General features: G+C 53.4%; 1 protein-coding gene across 1 annotated transcript in view; it reads right to left on the bottom strand.

Annotated features, from left to right (window-relative positions):
* Nucleotides 1-17,869, bottom strand: part of LOC137307518 (sarcoplasmic/endoplasmic reticulum calcium ATPase 1-like) — a gene marked incomplete at both ends in the record, with an annotated part of 44,009 nt that extends 26,140 nt beyond the window's left edge. The window contains 2 exons of the mRNA XM_067976846.1: nt 8,450-8,588; nt 17,765-17,869. Coding sequence (XP_067832947.1) covers nt 8,450-8,588; nt 17,765-17,869 — 244 coding nt within the window. The remainder of the gene's footprint in view (nt 1-8,449; nt 8,589-17,764) is intronic.
* Between the last annotated feature and the right edge of the window lie 327 nt (nt 17,870-18,196).

Below are 18,196 nucleotides of genomic sequence, written 5' to 3'. Positions count from 1 at the left end.
CTCCTCCCCATCTCCCCTCATGCTCCTCCCCTCTCCTCAACCTCCCCATCTCCCTCACCCTCCTCCCTCTCTCTCCTCATCCTACCACATCTCCCCTCACCTTCCTCCCCATCTCCTCTCACCCCGCTCCCCATCTCCCCCATCTCTCCTCCCCTCCTCCCCTCACCCCCTCCCCATCTCCCCTCACCCTCCTCCCTGTCTCCCCTCACACCCCTGCCCATCTCCCCTCACCCCCTGCCCATCTCTCCTCACCCTCCTCCCCGACTCCCCTCACCCCCTCCCCGTCTCCCCTCACCCCCTCCCCATCTCCCCGTCTCCCCTCCCCGTCTCCCCTCACCCCCCCCTCCCTTCTCCCCCATCTCCCCACTGCCTCCACATACAACGCATGCCAGGTGATCTCCCTGCTTTGTAACAACAGGGGCAGTTGTGAGCAGAGCGTGACAGGGAAAGTGTGACGGCCACATCGTGTGACACGGCAAGTAACCCACCATAAAGAAGACTTAGAACCCATTATCAGCTAAGCCGCGGCGTTGCTCACCATGAGACCATCAGAAATGGGAGCAGGAGGAGGCCATTCGGCCCCTCGAGCCCGCCCCGCCATTCAATCAGATCATGGCCGATCTTCGACCTCAACTCCACTTTCCCGCCCGATCCCCATCTCCCTCGATTCCCCGAGAGTCCAAAAAATCTATCGATCTCAGCCTTGAATATACTCAACGACTGAGCGTCCACAGCCCTCTGGGGGAGAGAACTCCAAAGATTCACAACCCTCCGTGTGAAGAAATTCCTCCTCATCTCAGTCTAGGATGGCCGACCCCTCATCCTGAGACGATGCCCCCTGGTTCCAGACTCTCCAGCCCGGGGGAAACAGCCTCTCAGCATCTACCCTGTCAAGCCCCCCTCAGAATCTTGTATGTTTCAATGAGATGAGGCTGTGCTGTATCGTAACAGAGCCTGACGGGGGAAAGCGTGACAGGAAGGGAGTGCAACACTCACTGGACCTGCGGCCCATAGCAAATATATTACGGACACGAGCAAATTGAAGACTGGAAGTGTTACTTTTGATAGAATCATAGAAGTTTACAACATGGAAACAGGCCCTTCGGCCCAACATGTCCATGTCGCCCAGTTTATACCACTAAGCTAGTCCCAATTGCCTGCACTTGGCCCATATCCCTCTATACCCATCTTACCCATGTAACTGTCCAAATGCTTCTTAAAAGACAAAATTGTACCCGCCTCTACTACTGCCTCTGGCAGCTCGTTCCAGACACTCACCACCCTTTGAGTGAAAAAATTGCCCCTCTGGACCCTTTTGTATCTCTCCCCTCTCACCTTAAATCTGTGCCCCCTCGTTATAGACTCCCCGACCTTTGGGAAAAGATTTTGACTATCTACCTTATCTTTGCCCCTCATTATTTTATAGACTTCTATAAGATCACCCCTCAACCTCCTACTCTCCAGGGAAAAAAGTCCCAGTCTATCTAACCTCTCCCTATAAGTCAAACCATCAAGTCCCGGTAGCATCCTAGTCAATCTTTTCTGCACTCTTTCTAGTTTAATAATATCCTTTCTATAGTAGGGTGACCAGAACTGTACACAGTATTCCAAGTGTGGCCTTACTAATGTCTTGTACAACTTCAACAAGACATCCCAACTCCTGTATTCGATGTTCTGACCAATGAAACCAAGCATGCTGAATGCCTTCTTCACCACCCTATCCAGCTGTGACTCCACTTTCAAGGAGCTATGAACCTGTACCCCTAGATCTCTTTGTTCTATAACTCTCCCCAACGCCCTACCATTAACGGAGATAGGCCAGATAGCGACAGAGCGGGGAATGTGGGAGGGACGGCCACAGAGCCACCTAGCGGCCGGAGCCTGCAACTGCACCGTGACAGTTGACATAGGATAATCTGAAGGGGAAACGCGGAGGCGGGGGAAGGTTTGTAGCGACGGTAAACATCGGGACCAAGACGCTGGGGAGAGACGGCGAGGTCTGTGGGCTGACTGCGGAAGGTTTGGTTTGCTTTTTGGGAGTGAATTGCAACTCTGGGACAGCTGTTAATCGCATTTGAAAACTGAGACCTTTGCATGACGACTGGGCTGGCGTTTAGCCAACGCAGAGAGGGCCATGCTATGCGGAGGGTTTTATATAACAGTATTAAGTGTCCACCTCATGTCTCGAGCTGGAGTCCTTATTTACGATGTGTCCTCCTTGCTCTTGGGGTCTATATGTGTTTCTGTCTCATCGTATTTCGAAGTCGTTCTGACGAAGGCCTTACATGGTAACAGGCAAGGCCAGCGTGTGCTCCCTTCCGAAGGGCTCGGGGCAGCAGCAGAGGGAGGGGCAGGGAGAAAAGACGTCATTTCTTGCAACCAATATGCCAGGGTCATGTTCCTTCGAGATGGGCCTGTCTCGGAGAGCGCTCCAGCGAATGCGTATCAGGGCACACACCTGTTGCCGAGGGACACACAGGGGAGGGGAGCGGGCGGTGGGGCGGGCAGGTGGGAGGGGAGCGCCTGAGAATGGAATCCAGAAGGGGGCGGTCACAAAGACGACCTGGGCCTCGGTGTCCAGACCCCAATCTCCCCGCTGTTCCCTTGTCTTGTTCCAGGCCCGCCCTTAATCGTCCAATCCGCCCCTGCGATGGACCTCTCGGCCCCCACACTCGCGGGGAGGGGGGGCGTCCGCAGGAGTCGGCGGCCCAGGAGGGGGCCGCTCGGCCCGTCGGGCCTGTACCGGCCCTTTGGAAGAACTGTCCGATTAGCCCCATCGCAAGCCCTGCCCCACGGCCCTTGCGAAATGCTTTCTTGCCCCTTCTCCAGTTTCTCTCCGATTCCCGTGTGGAAAGTCATGATTGAATCTGCCTCCCCCGCTCTTTCAGGCAGATCATCGCAACTGGCTGCTTAAAAAGACATTCTCCTCGTCTCCGCCCCCCCTCTGGTTCTTTCCCCGATTATCTTCAATCTGTGTCCTCTGGTCACCGACCCTCCCACCACTGGGAAACACTCTCTCCTTATTCACTCGATCAAAACCCTTGCATGTTACTTTTTACTGGTACATGACCAAAGGTGGCAGACATTTTGTGCACAGCAAGATCCCAGAAACATCGACACCCCAGTTAATCTCTCTTGGGTTTTTATCGTTGGTGTTGCTTGAGGGAGGAATATTGAGCCCAGGACACCGGGGAGATCTCCCAAATTGCTCACCTTCCAGGAGTGGCTGTGGGATTTTTACGTCCCATCTGAGAGGGTCAGACGGGGCCCTCGGTTCAACGACTCATCCGAAAGACGGCCCCTCCGACAGTGCGGCGCTCCCTCAGTACCGACCCTCCGACAGCGCGGCGCTCCCTCGGTACCGACCCTCCGACAGTGCGGCGCTCCCTCAGTACCGACCCTCCGACAGTGCGGCGCTCCCTCAGTACTGACCCTCCGACAGTGCGGCGCTCCCTCAGTACCGACCCTCCGACAGTGCGGCGCTCCCTCAGTACCGACCCTCCGACAGTGCGGCGCTCCCTCAGTACTGACCCTCCGACAGTGCGGTGCTCCCTCAGTACTGACCCTCCGACAGTGCGGTGCTCCCTCAGTACCGACCCTCCCACAGCGCGGCGCTCCCTCAGTCCTGACCCTCCGACAGTGCGGCACTCCCTCAGTACCGACCTTCCGACAGTGCGGCGCTCCCTCAGTACCGACCCTCCGACAGTGCGGCGCTCCCTCAGTACCGACCCTCTGACAGTGCGGCGCTCCCTCAGTACCGACCCTCTGACAGTGCGGCGCTCCCTCAGTACCGACCCTCCGACAGTGCGGCGCTCCCTCAGTACCGACCCTCCGACAGTGCGGCGCTCCCTCAGTACTGGCAAACGGGAGTTTCGGCCTGGATTATGGGGCTCGAGTCTCTGAAGTGGGGCTCGAAGAATGAATGATTCGAATAAGAGGGAAAGGACAACGGGCCCAGGCTTTCTGCCGTCTCTTATTCACAGCTGATGAAAGACTATTTGGATGCTCCTTTCAATTCTCAGTAAAGCTCCCTCCACACTGTCCCATCAAACACTCCCAGGGCAGGTACAGCACGGGTTAGATACAGAGTAAAGCTCCCTCCACACTGTCCCATCAAACACTCTCAGGGCAGATACAGAGTAAAGCTCCCTCTACACTGTCCCATCAAACACTCCCAGGTCAGGTACAGAGTAAAGCTCACTCTACACTGTCCCATCAAACACTCCCAGGGCAGGTACAGGGTGAGATACAGAGTAAAGCTCCCTCGACACCGTCCCATCAAACACTCCCAGGGCAGGGACAGAGTCAGATACAGAGTAAAGCTCCCTCTACACTGTCCCATCAAACACTCCCAGGGCAGGTACTGGGTTAGATACAGAGTAAAGCTCCCTCTACACTGTCCCATCAAACACTCCCAGGGTCAGGTACAGGGTTAGATACAGAGTAAAGCTCCCTCTACACTGTCCCATCAAACACTCCCTGGGCAGATACAGGGTGAGATACAGAGTAAAGCTCCCTCTACACTGTCCCATCAAACACTCCCTGGGCAGGTACAGGGTTAGATACAGAGTAAAGCTCCTTCTACACTGTCCCGTCAAACACTCCCAGGGCAGGTACAGGGTTAGATACAGAGTGAAGCTCCCTCTACACTGTCCCGTCAAACACTCCCAGGGCAGGTGCAGGGTTAAATACAGAGTAAATCTCCCTCTGCACTGTCCCATCAAACACTCCCAGGGCAGGTACAGCACGGGTTAGATACAGAGTAAAGCTCCCTCTACACTGTCCCATCAAACACTCCCAGGGTCAGGTACAGGGTTAGATACAGAGTAAAGCTCCCTCTACACTGTCCCATCAAACACTCCCAGGGTCAGGTACAGGGTTAGATACAGAGTAAAGCTCCCTCTACACTGTCCCATCAAACACTCCCAGGGTCAGGTACAGGGTTAGATACAGAGTAAAGCTCCCTCTACACTGTCCCATCAAACACTCCCAGGGTCAGGTACAGGGTTAGATACAGAGTAAAGCTCCCTCTACACTGTCCCATCAAACACTCCCAGGGTCAGGTACAGGGTTAGATACAGAGTAAAGCTCCCTCTACACTGTCCCATCAAACACTCCCAGGGTCAGGTACAGGGTTAGATACAGAGTAAAGCTCCCTCCACACTGTCCCAGCAAACACTCCCAGGGCAGGTGCAGAGTAAAGCTCCCTCTAGACTGTCCCATCAAACACTTCCAGGGCAGGTACAGGGTTAAATACAGACTAAAGCTCCCTCTGCACTGTCCCATCAAACACTCCCAGGGCAGGTACAGAGTAAAGCTCCCTCTACAACGTCCCATCAAACACTCCCAGGGCAGGTACAGAGTAAAGCTCCCTCTACAACGTCCCATCAAACACTCCCAGGGCAGGTACAGGGTTAGATACAGAGTAAAGCTCCCTCGACACCGTCCCATCAAACACTCCCAGGGCAGGTACAGGGTCAGATACAGAGTAAAGCTCCCTCTACACTGTCCCATCAAACACTCCCAGGGCAGGTACAGGGTTAGATACAGAGTAAAGCTCCCTCTACACTGTCCCATCAAACACACCCAGGGCAGGTACTGGGTTAGATACAGAGTAAAGCTCCCTCGACACCGTCCCATCAAACACTCCCAGGGCAGGTACAGGGTCAGATACAGAGTAAAGCTCCCTCTACACTGTCCCATCAAACACTCCCAGGGCAGGTACAGGGTTAGATACAGAGTAAAGCTCCCTCTACACTGTCCCATCAAACACACCCAGGGCATGTACTGGGTTAGATACAGAGTAAAGCTCCCTCTACACTGTCCCATCAAACACTCCCAGGGTCAGGTACAGGGTTAGATACAGAGTAAAGCTCCCTCTACACTGTCCCATCAAACACTCCCAGGTCAGGTACAGGGTTAGATACAGAGTAAAGCTCCCTCTGCACTGTCCCGTCAAACACTCCCAGGGCAGGTACAGGGTTAGATACAGAGTAAAGCTCCCTCCACACTGTCCCATCAAACACTCCCAGGGCAGGTGCAGGGTTAGATACAGAGTAAAGCTCCCTCTACACTGTCCCATCAAACACTCCCAGGGCAGGTACAGGGTTAGATACAGAGTAAAGCTCCCTCTACACTGTCCCATCAAACACTCCCAGGGCAGGTACAGGGTTAGATACAGAGTAAAGCTCCCTCTACACTGTCCCATCAAACACTCCCAGGGCAGGTACAGGGTTAGATACAGAGTAAAGCTCCCTCTACACTGTCCCATCAAACACTCCCAGGGTCAGGTACAGGGTTAGATACAGAGTAAAGCTCCCTCTACACTGTCCCATCAAACACTCCCAGGGCAGGTACAGGGTTAGATACAGAGTAAAGCTCCCTCTACACTGTCCCATCAAACACTCCCAGGGCAGGTACAGGGTTAGATACAGAGTAAAGCTCCCTCTACACTGTCCCATCAAACACTCCCAGGGCAGGTACAGGGTTAGATACAGAGTAAAGCTCCCTCTACACTGTCCCATCAAACACTCCCATGGTCAGGTACAGGGTTAGATACAGAGTAAAGCTCCCTCTACACTGTCCCGTCAAACACTCCCAGGGCAGGTACAGGGTTAGATACAGAGTAAAGCTCCCTCTACACTGTCCCATCAAACACTCCCAGGGCAGGTACAGGGTTAGATACAGAGTAAAGCTCCCTCTACACTGTCCCGTCAAACACTCCCAGGGTCAGGTACAGGGTTAGATACAGAGTAAAGCTCCCTCTACACTGTCCCATCAAACACTCCCAGGGTCAGGTACAGGGTTAGATACAGAGTAAAGCTCCCTCTACACTGTCTCGTCAAACACTCCCAGGGCAGGTACAGGGTTAGATACAGAGTAAAGCTCCCTCTACACTGTCCCATCAAACACTCCCAGGGCAGGTACAGGGTTAGATACAGAGTAAAGCTCCCTCTGCACTGTCCCATCAAACACTCCCGGGGCAGGTACAGGGTTAGATACAGAGTAAAGCTCCCTCTGCACTGTCCCATCAAACACTCCCAGGGCAGGTACAGGGTTAGATACAGAGTAAAGCTCCCTCTACACTGTCCCATCAAACACTCCCATGGTCAGGTACAGGGTTAGATACAGAGTAAAGCTCCCTCTACACTGTCCCATCAAACACTCCCAGGGTCAGGTACAGGGTTAGATACAGAGTAAAGCTCCCTCTGCACTGTCCCATCAAACACTCCCAGGGCAGGTACAGGGTTAGATACAGAGTAAATCTCCCTCTACACTGTCCCATCAAACACTCCCAGGGCAGGTACAGGGTTAGATACAGAGTAAAGCTCCCTCTGCACTGTCCCGTCAAACACTCCCAGGGCAGGTACAGGGTTAGATACAGAGTAAAGCTCCCTCTACACTGTCCCATCAAACACTCCCAGGGTCAGGTACAGGGTTAGATACAGAGTAAAGCTCCCTCTGCACTGTCCCGTCAAACACTCCCAGGGCAGGTACAGGGTTAGATACAGAGTAAAGCTCCCTCTACACTGTCCCATCAAACACTCCCAGGGCAGGTACAGGGTTAGATACAGACTAAAGCTCCCTCTACACTGTCCCATCGAACACTCCCAGGGTCAGGTACAGGGTTAGATACAGAGTAAAGCTCCCTCTACACTGTCCCATCAAACACTCCCAGGGCAGGTACAGGGTTAGATACAGAGTAAAGCTCCCTCTACACTGTCCCATCAAACACTCCCAGGGTCAGGTACAGGGTTAGATACAGAGTAAAGCTCCCTCTACACTGTCCCATCAAACACTCCCAGGGTCAGGTACAGGGTTAGATACAGAGTAAAGCTCCCTTCAAAGAAAGACAAAGATGGAGAGAAAAGGACAAAAGAGAGTGACTGATTGACTGATAATAAACGGAGAATATATCGGCCTCGGACGGGTTGCAGAGCAGATTCACCAGATCGATACCGGTGGGCTAAAAGGGTTAAATTACGAGGAGAGGTTGCGCAGACTCGGCTTGTCTTCCCTCGAGTGTCGAAGATTAAAGGGGTGATCTAATCGAGGGGTTAAAGATGATTGAAGGATTTGATGGGGTTGAGAGAGAGAAACTATTTCCTCTGGTGGGGGGAGTCCAGAACAAGGGGGCAGAGCCTGAAAATGAGAGCTCGGCCTTTCAGGGGGTGATGTCGGGAAGCATTTCCTCACACAAAGGGGAGTGGGAATCTGGAACTCTTTCCCCCAGAAAGGCTGTACATGTTTGGGGGTCAGTTCTAGACTGAGATCGGCAGATTTTTGTCGGGTATCGAGGGAGACGTAGCAAAGGCGGGGAAAATGGAGTCGAGGTACAGATCGGCCCTGATCGAACTGAACGAAGGAACAGGCTCGAGGGGGCTGAACGGCCTCCTCCCGTTGCTACGGTTCCCCCCTCATGCCCCGCGCGCCCCTCCCCTCGGCTCACCTGCCACTTCCACAATGTCTCCAGGGACGATCTCACGGGCCTTGATCCTCTGGACCAGTTTCTTGTCCGTTCGGTAGACCTTGCCGATCTCGGGCTCATACTCCTTGAGGGCCTCGATGGCGTCCTCCGCGTTCCTCTCCTGCGGTGGACACAACCGTTCCACGGACGTGAACGTCACATCGCCCATCGGGGATAAAAACCCGCCACGCTTTCCCCCAATCCCCTCCTTCTCAACATTTGCGGGGGGAGCAGGAGATCGACTTTTGACCGAAGCCGTGAGGACGAGAGAGGGCCGCCATTGTTGGGCAACAAAGAAAATGGCGGCCGGCCTGATTGGCGGCCGAGATTCGTCGCGGTGCAGAGGTGGATTGGCCGCCCAGGTCATTCCAGGTTAATGAGCCCGAGTTGGGGATTAAATGGTCAAGGTCCATTCTCGGCCATTCCCAGGTAAACCACAATACCATCGTTGGGATTATCCTGAGGTCGGAGATTGTAGAGTGGGATTGGAGTGAGATTGGGCTCTGGGAGAGATGGAGACAGGGTTCAGAGTGAGATTGGGATATGGGGAGAGATGGAGACAGGGTTCAGAGTGAGATTGGGATATGGGGAGTGATGGAGACAGGGTTCAGAGTGAGATTGGGATATGGGGAGTGATGGAGACAGGGTTCAGAGTGAGATTGGGATATGGGGAGAGATGGAGACGGGGCTCAGAGTGAGATTGGGATATGGGGAGAGATGGAGACGGGGCTCAGAGTGAGATTGGGAGATGGGGAGAGATGGAGACAGGGCTCAGAGTGAGATTGGGAGATGGGGAGAGATGGAGACAGGGCTCAGAGTGAGATTGGGCTCTGGGGAGAGATAGAGACAGGGCTCAGAGTGAGATTGGGATATGGGGAGAGATGGAGCCAGGGTTCAGAGTGAGATTGTGATGTGGGGAGAGATGGAGACAGGGTTCAGAGAGAGATTGGGAGATGGGGAGAGATGGAGACAGGGTTCAGAGTGAGATTGGGATATGGGGAGAGATGGAGACAGGGCTCAGAGTGAGATTGGGATATGGGGAGAGATGGAGACGGGGTTCAGAGTGAGATTGGGATATGGGGAGAGATGGAGACAGGGTTCAGAGTGAGTCTGGGATATGGGGAGGGATGGAGACAGGGTTCAGAGTGAGATTGGGATATGGGGAGAGATGGAGACAGGGCTCAGAGTGAGATTGGGATATGGGGAGAGATGGAGACAGGGTTCAGAGAGAGATTGGGCTATGGGAGAGATGGAGACAGGGCTCAGAGTGAGATTGGGATATGGGGAGAGATGGAGACAGGGCTCAGAGTGAGATTGGGATATGGGGAGAGATGGAGACAGGGCTCAGAGTGAGATTGGGATATGGGGAGAGATGGAGACAGGGCTCAGAGTGAGATTGGGATATGGGGAGAGATGGAGACAGGGCTCAGAGTGAGATTGGGATATGGGGAGAGATGGAGACAGGGTTCAGAGTGAGATTGGGAGATGGGGAGAGATGGAGACAGGGTTCAGAGTGAGATTGGGATATGGGGAGAGATGGAGACAGGGCTCAGAGTGAGATTGGGATATGGGGAGAGATGGAGACAGGGCTCAGAGAGAGATTGGGAGATGGAGAGAGATGGAGACAGGGTTCAGAGTGAGACTGTGATGTGGGGAGAGATGGAGACAGGGCTCAGAGTGAGATTGGGATATGGGGAGAGATGGAGACAGGGTTCAGAGTGAGATTGGGATATGGGGAGAGATGGAGACGGGGTTCAGAGTGAGATTGGGATATGGGGAGAGATGGAGACAGGGCTCAGAGTGAGATTGGGATATGGGGAGAGATGGAGACAGGGTTCAGGGTGGGATTGGGCTATGGGAGAGATGGAGACAGGGCTCAGAGTGAGATTGGGATATGGGGAGAGATGGAGACAGGGTTCAGAGTGAGATCGGGATATGGGGAGAGATGGAGACAGGGCTCAGAGTGAGATTGGGATGGGGAGAGATGAAGACAGGGCTCAGAGTGAGATTGGGATATGGGGAGAGATGGAGACAGGGTTCAGAGTGGGATTGGGCTATGGGAGAGATGGAGACAGGGCTCAAAGTGAGATTGGGATATGGGGAGAGATGGAGACAGGGCTCAGAGTGACATTGGGATATGGGGAGAGATGGAGACAGGGTTCAGAGTGAGATTGGGCTATGGGAGAGATGGAGACAGGGCTCAGAGTGAGATTGGGAGATGGGGAGAGATGGAGACAGGGCTCAGAGTGAGATTGGGATATGGGGAGAGATGGAGACAGGGCTCAGAGTGAGATTGGGATATGGGGAGAGATGGAGACAGGGCTCAGAGTGAGATTGGGATATGGGGAGAGATGGAGACAGGGTTCAGAGTGAGATTGGGAGATGGGGAGAGATGGAGACAGGGTTCAGAGTGAGATTGGGATATGGGGAGAGATGGAGACAGGGCTCAGAGTGAGATTGGGATATGGGGAGAGATGGAGACAGGGCTCAGAGAGAGATTGGGAGATGGAGAGAGATGGAGACAGGGTTCAGAGTGAGACTGTGATGTGGGGAGAGATGGAGACAGGGCTCAGAGTGAGATTGGGATATGGGGAGAGATGGAGACAGGGTTCAGAGTGAGATTGGGATATGGGGAGAGATGGAGCAGGGCTCAGAGTGAGAATGGGATATGGGGAGAGATGGAGACAGGGCTCAGAGTGAGATTGGGATATGGGGAGAGATGGAGACAGGGTTCAGAGTGAGATTGGGATATGGGGAGAGATGGAGACAGGGCTCAGAGTGAGATTGGGATATGGGGAGAGATGGAGACAGGGCTCAGAGTGAGATTGGGATATGGGGAGAGATGGAGACAGGGCTCAGAGTGAGATTGGGATGTGGGGAGAGATGGAGACAGGGCTCAGAGTGAGATTGGGATGGGGGAGAGATGGAGACAGGGCTCAGAGTGAGATTGGGATATGGGGAGAGATGGAGACAGGGCTCAGAGTGAGATTGGGATATGGGGGAGAGATGGAGACAGGGTTCAGAGTGAGATTGGGATATGGGGAGAGATGGAGACAGGGCTCAGAGTGAGATTGGGATGTGGGGAGAGATGGGGACAGGGCTCAGAGTGAGAATGGGATATGGGGAGAGATGGAGACAGGGCTCAGAGTGAGATTGGGATATGGGGAGAGATGGAGACAGGGTTCAGAGTGAGATTGGGATATGGGGAGAGATGGAGACAGGGCTCAGAGTGAGATTGGGATATGGGGAGAGATGGAGACAGGGTTCAGAGTGAGATTGGGATATGGGGAGAGATGGAGAGAGGGTTCAGAGTGAGATTGGGATATGGGAGAGAGATGGAGACAGGGTTCAGAGTGAGATCGGGATATGGGGAGAGATGGAGACAGGGTTCAGAGTGAGATTGGGATATGGGGAGAGATGGAGACAGTGTTCAGAGTGAGATCGGGATATGGGGAGAGATGGAGACGGGGCTCAGAGTGAGATTGGGATATGGGGAGAGATGGAGACAGGGTTCAGAGTGAGATTGGGATAGGGGAGAGTTGGAGACAGGGTTCAGAGTGAGATTGGGATATGGGGAGAGACGGAGACAGGGCTCAGAGTGAGATTGGGATATGGGGGAGAGATGGAGACAGGGTTCAGAGTGAGATTGGGCTATGGGAGAGATGGAGACAGGGCTCAGAGTGAGATTGGGATATGGGGAGAGATGGAGACAGGGCTCAGAGTGAGATTGGGATATGGGGAGAGATGGAGACAGGGCTCAGAGTGAGATTGGGATATGGGGAGAGATGGAGACAGGGCTCAGAGAGAGATTGGGAGATGGAGAGAGATGGAGACAGGGCTCAGAGTGAGATTGGGATGTGGGGAGAGATGGAGACAGGGCTCAGAGTGAGATTGGGATATGGGGAGAGATGGAGACAGGGCTCAGAGTGAGATTGGGATATGGGGGAGAGATGGAGACAGGGTTCAGAGTGAGATTGGGATATGGGGAGAGATGGAGACAGGGCTCAGAGTGAGATTGGGATGTGGGGAGAGATGGAGACAGGGCTCAGAGTGAGAATGGGATATGGGGAGAGATGGAGACAGGGCTCAGAGTGAGATTGGTATATGGGGAGAGATGGAGACAGGGTTCAGAGTGAGATTGGGATATGGGGAGAGATGGAGAGAGGGTTCAGAGTGAGATTGGGATATGGGAGAGAGATGGAGACAGGGTTCAGAGTGAGATCGGGATATGGGGAGAGATGGAGACAGGGTTCAGAGTGAGATTGGGATATGGGGAGAGATGGAGACAGTGTTCAGAGTGAGATCGGGATATGGGAAAGATGGAGACGGGGCTCAGAGTGAGATTGGGATATGGGGAGAGATGGAGACAGGGTTCAGAGTGAGATTGGGATAGGGGAGAGATGGAGACAGGGCTCAGAGTGAGATTGGGATATGGGGAGAGATGGAGACAGGGTTCAGAGTGAGATTGGGATATGGGGAGAGATGGAGACGGGGCTCAGAGTGAGATTGGGATATGGGGAGAGATGGAGACGGGGCTCAGAGTGAGATTGGGATATGGGGAGAGATGGAGACAGGGTTCAGAGTGAGATTGGGATATGGGGAGAGATGGAGACGGGGCTCAGAGTGAGATTGGGATATGGGGAGAGATGGAGACAGGGTTCAGAGTGAGATTGGGATATGGGGAGAGATGGAGACAGGGTTCAGAGTGAGATTGGGATATGGGGAGAGATGGAGACAGGGTTCAGAGTGAGATTGGGATATGGGGAGAGATGGAGACAGGGTTCAGGATGAGATTGGGATATGGGGAGAGATGGAGACAGGGTTCAGAGTGAGATTGGGATATGGGAGAGATGGAGACAGGGCTCAGGGTGAGATTGGGGTATGGGGAGAGATGGAGACAGGGCTCAGAGTGAGATTGGGATATGGGGAGAGACGGAGACAGTGCTCAGAGTGAGATTGGGATATGGGGAGAGACGGAGACAGGGCTCAGAGTGAGATTGGGATATGGGGAGAGATGGAGACAGGGCTCAGAGTGAGATTGGGATATGGGGAGAGATGGAGACAGGGTTCAGAGTGAGATTGGGATATGGGGAGAGATGGAGACAGGGTTCAGAGTGAGATTGGGATATGGGGAGAGATGGAGACAGGGCTCAGAATGAGATTGGGATATGGGGAGAGATGGAGACAGTGTTCAGAGTGAGATCGGGATATGGGGAGAGATGGAGACATGGTTCAGAGTGAGATTGGGATGGGGGAGAGATGGAGACAGGGTTCAGAGTGAGATTGGGCTATGGGAGAGATGGAGACAGGGCTCAGAGTGAGATTGGGATATGGGGAGACTTGGAGACAGGGCTCAGAGTGAGATTGGGATATGGGGAGAGATGGAGACAGGGCTCAGAGTGAGATTGGGATATGGGGAGAGATGGAGACAGGGCTCAGAGAGAGATTGGGAGATGGAGAGAGATGGAGACAGGGCTCAGAGTGAGATTGGGATGTGGGGAGAGATGGAGACAGGGCTCAGAGTGAGATTGGGATATGGGGAGAGATGGAGACAGGGCTCAGAGTGAGATTGGGATATGGGGGAGAGATGGAGACAGGGTTCAGAGTGAGATTGGGATATGGGGAGAGATGGAGACAGGGCTCAGAGTGAGATTGGGATGTGGGGAGAGATGGAGACAGGGCTCAGAGTGAGAATGGGATATGGGGAGAGATGGAGACAGGGCTCAGAGTGAGATTGGTATATGGGGAGAGATGGAGACAGGGTTCAGAGTGAGATTGGGATATGGGGAGAGATGGAGAGAGGGTTCAGAGTGAGATTGGGATATGGGAGAGAGATGGAGACAGGGTTCAGAGTGAGATCGGGATATGGGGAGAGATGGAGACAGGGTTCAGAGTGAGATTGGGATATGGGGAGAGATGGAGACAGTGTTCAGAGTGAGATCGGGATATGGGAAAGATGGAGACGGGGCTCAGAGTGAGATTGGGATATGGGGAGAGATGGAGACAGGGTTCAGAGTGAGATTGGGATAGGGGAGAGATGGAGACAGGGCTCAGAGTGAGATTGGGATATGGGGAGAGATGGAGACAGGGTTCAGAGTGAGATTGGGATATGGGGAGAGATGGAGACGGGGCTCAGAGTGAGATTGGGATATGGGGAGAGATGGAGACGGGGCTCAGAGTGAGATTGGGATATGGGGAGAGATGGAGACAGGGTTCAGAGTGAGATTGGGATATGGGGAGAGATGGAGACGGGGCTCAGAGTGAGATTGGGATATGGGGAGAGATGGAGACAGGGTTCAGAGTGAGATTGGGATATGGGGAGAGATGGAGACAGGGTTCAGAGTGAGATTGGGATATGGGGAGAGATGGAGACAGGGTTCAGAGTGAGATTGGGATATGGGGAGAGATGGAGACAGGGTTCAGAGTGAGATTGGGATATGGGGAGAGATGGAGACAGGGTTCAGAGTGAGATTGGGATATGGGAGAGATGGAGACAGGGCTCAGGGTGTGATTGGGGTATGGGGAGAGATGGAGACAGGGCTCAGAGTGAGATTGGGATATGGGGAGGGACGGAGACAGTGCTCAGAGTGAGATTGGGATATGGGGAGAGACGGAGACAGGGCTCAGAGTGAGATTGGGATATGGGGAGAGATGGAGACAGGGCTCAGAGTGAGATTGGGATATGGGGAGAGATGGAGACAGGGTTCAGAGTGAGATTGGGATATGGGGAGAGATGGAGACAGGGTTCAGAGTGAGATTGGGATATGGGGAGAGATGGAGACAGGGCTCAGAGTGAGATTGGGATATGGGGAGAGATGGAGACAGTGTTCAGAGTGAGATCGGGATATGGGGAGAGATGGAGACATGGTTCAGAGTGAGATTGGGATGGGGGAGAGATGGAGACAGGGTTCAGAGTGAGATTGGTATATGGGGAGAGATGGAGACAGTGTTCAGAGTGAGATCGGGATATGGGGAGAGATGGTGACAGGGTTCAGAGTGAGATTGGGATATGGGGAGAGATGGAGACAGTGTTCAGAGTGAGATCGGGATATGGGGAGAGATGGAGACATGGTTCAGAGTGAGATTGGAATGAGGGTGAGTTGGAGACAGGGCTCAGAGTGAGATTGGGATATGGGGAGAGATGGAGACAGGGTTCAGAGTGAGATTGGGATATGGGGAGAGATGGAGACAGGGCTCAGAGTGAGATTGGGATATGGGGAGAGATGGAGACAGGGTTCAGAGTGAGATTGGGATATGGGGAGAGATGGAGACAGGGCTCAGAGTGAGATTGGGATATGGGGAGAGATGGAGGCAGGGCTCAAGAGTGAGATTGGGATATGGGGAGAGATGGAGACAGGGTTCAGAGTGAGATTGGGATATGGGGAGAGATGGAGACAGGATTCAGAGTGAGATTGGGATATGGGGAGAGATGGAGACAGGGTTCAGAGTGAGATTGGGATATGGGGAGAGATGGAGACAGGGTTCAGAGTGAGATTGGGATATGGGGAGAGATGGAGACAGGGCTCAGATTGAGATTGGGATATGGGGAGAGATGGAGAAAGGGTTCAGAGTGAGATTGGGATATGGGGAGAGATGGAGACAGGGTTCAGAGTGAGATTGGGCTATGGGGAGAGATGGAGACAGGGTTCAGAGTGAGATTGTGATGTGGGGAGAGATGGAGACAGGGTTCAGAGTGAGATTGGGATATGGGGAGAGATGGAGACAGGGCTCAGAGTGAGATTGGGATATGGGGAGAGATGGAGACAGGGTTCAGAGTGAGATTGGGATATGGGGAGAGATGGAGACAGGGTTCAGAGTGAGATTGGGATATGGGGAGAGATGGAGACAGAGTTCAGAGTGAGATTGGGATATGGGGAGAGATGGAGACAGGGTTCAGAGTGAGATTGGGCTATGGGGAGAGATGGAGTCAGGGCTCAGAGTGAGATTGGGATATGGGGAGAGATGGAGACAGGGTTCAGAGTCAGAATGGGATATGGGGAGAGATGGAGACAGGGTTCAGAGTGAGATTGGGATATGGGGAGAGATGGAGACAGGGCTCAGAGTGAGCTTGGGCGGTGGGAGAGATGGAGACAGGGTACAGAGTGAGATTGGGATATGGGAGAGATGGAGACAGGGCTCAGAGTGAGATTGGGATATGGGGAGAGATGGAGACAGGTTTCAGAGTGAGATTGGGATATGGGGAGAGATGGAGACATGGCTCAGAGTGAGATTGGGATATGGGGAGAGATGGAGACAGGGCTCAGAGTGAGATTGGGATATGGGGAGAGATGGAGACAGGGCTCAGAGTGAGATTGGGATATGGGGAGAGATGGAGACAGGGTTCAGAGTGAGATTGGGATCTGGGGAGAGATGGAGACAGGGCTCAGAGTGAGATTGGGATATGGGGAGAGATGGAGACAGGGCTCAGAGTGAGATTGGGATAGGGGGAGAGATGGAGACAGGGCTCAGAGTGAGATTGGGATATGGGGAGAGATGGAGACAGGGCTCAGAGTGAAATTGGGATGGGGGAGAGATGGAGACAGGGCTCAGAGTGAGATTGGGATATGGGGAGAGATGGAGGCAGGGCTCAGAGTGAGATTGGGATAAGGGGAGAGACGGAGACAGGGCTCAGAGTGAGATTGGGATATGGGGAGAGATGGAGACAGGGCTCAGAGTGAGATTGGGATATGGGGAGAGATGGAGACAGGGCTCAGAGTGAGATTGGGATATGGGGAGAGATGGAGACAGGGCTCAGAGTGAGATTGGGATATGGGGAGAGATGGAGACAGGGCTCAGAGTGAGATTGGGATGGGGGAGAGATGGAGACAGGGCTCAGAGTGAGATTGGGATATGGGGAGAGATGGAGACAGGGCTCAGAGTGAGATTGGGATATGGGGAGAGATGCAGACAGGGTTCAGAGTGAGATTGGGATATGGGGAGAGATGGAGACAGTGTTCAGAGTGAGATTGGGATATGGGGAGAGATGGAGACAGGGCTCAGAGTGAGATTGGGATATGGGGAGAGATGGAGACAGGGTTCAGAGTGAGATTGAGATATGGGGAGAGATGGAGACAGGGTTCAGAGTGAGATTGAGATATGGGGAGAGATGGAGACAGGGCTCAGAGTGAGATTGGGATATGGGGGAGAGATGGAGACAGGGCTCAGAGTGAGATTGGGATATGGGGAGAGATGGAGACAGGGCTCAGAGTGAGATTGAGATATGGGGAGAGATGGAGACAGGGCTCAGAGTGAGATTGGGATGGAATTCTTTCCTCTGGTCCCTGGACAATTCCTCACCTGCCACACTCCCACCACAGCATTGGCGATCAGAATTAGAAGGATGACGAAAGGCTCGACGAAGGCAGTTATTGTTTCCTCACCTTCTTCAAACCAGGCGAGAACCTAGAACAGTAATTAAACAGCCAGTTAGAACCTCCTGACTGAGGTCAGATCTGCATCCAGTCAATCAAACAAGGAACGACAGGCTCCCATTTCCACAGCAACTTTCACAAACTCAGGACGTCCCAAAGCGTTTCACGGCCGATTAAATACTTTTCGAAGTGCGGTCACTGTTGTAGTGCAGGGAACGCGGCGTCCAATTTGCGCACAGCAAGATCCCGCAAACAGCAATGTGATAAGTGGCCCAGATCGTTTGTTTTTGGTTGTTGGTTGAGATAAATATTGGCCCCAGGATACACCGGGGAGAACTCCCCCCTGCTCTTCTTCCAA

The sequence above is a fragment of the Heptranchias perlo genome, unplaced genomic scaffold (genome assembly GCF_035084215.1).
Source record: "Heptranchias perlo isolate sHepPer1 unplaced genomic scaffold, sHepPer1.hap1 HAP1_SCAFFOLD_1027, whole genome shotgun sequence".
NCBI classification, from domain to species: domain Eukaryota; kingdom Metazoa; phylum Chordata; class Chondrichthyes; order Hexanchiformes; family Hexanchidae; genus Heptranchias; species Heptranchias perlo.
The sequence above is the reverse complement of the archived record's forward strand: the minus strand, read 5'-3'. Positions and strand labels throughout refer to the sequence as shown.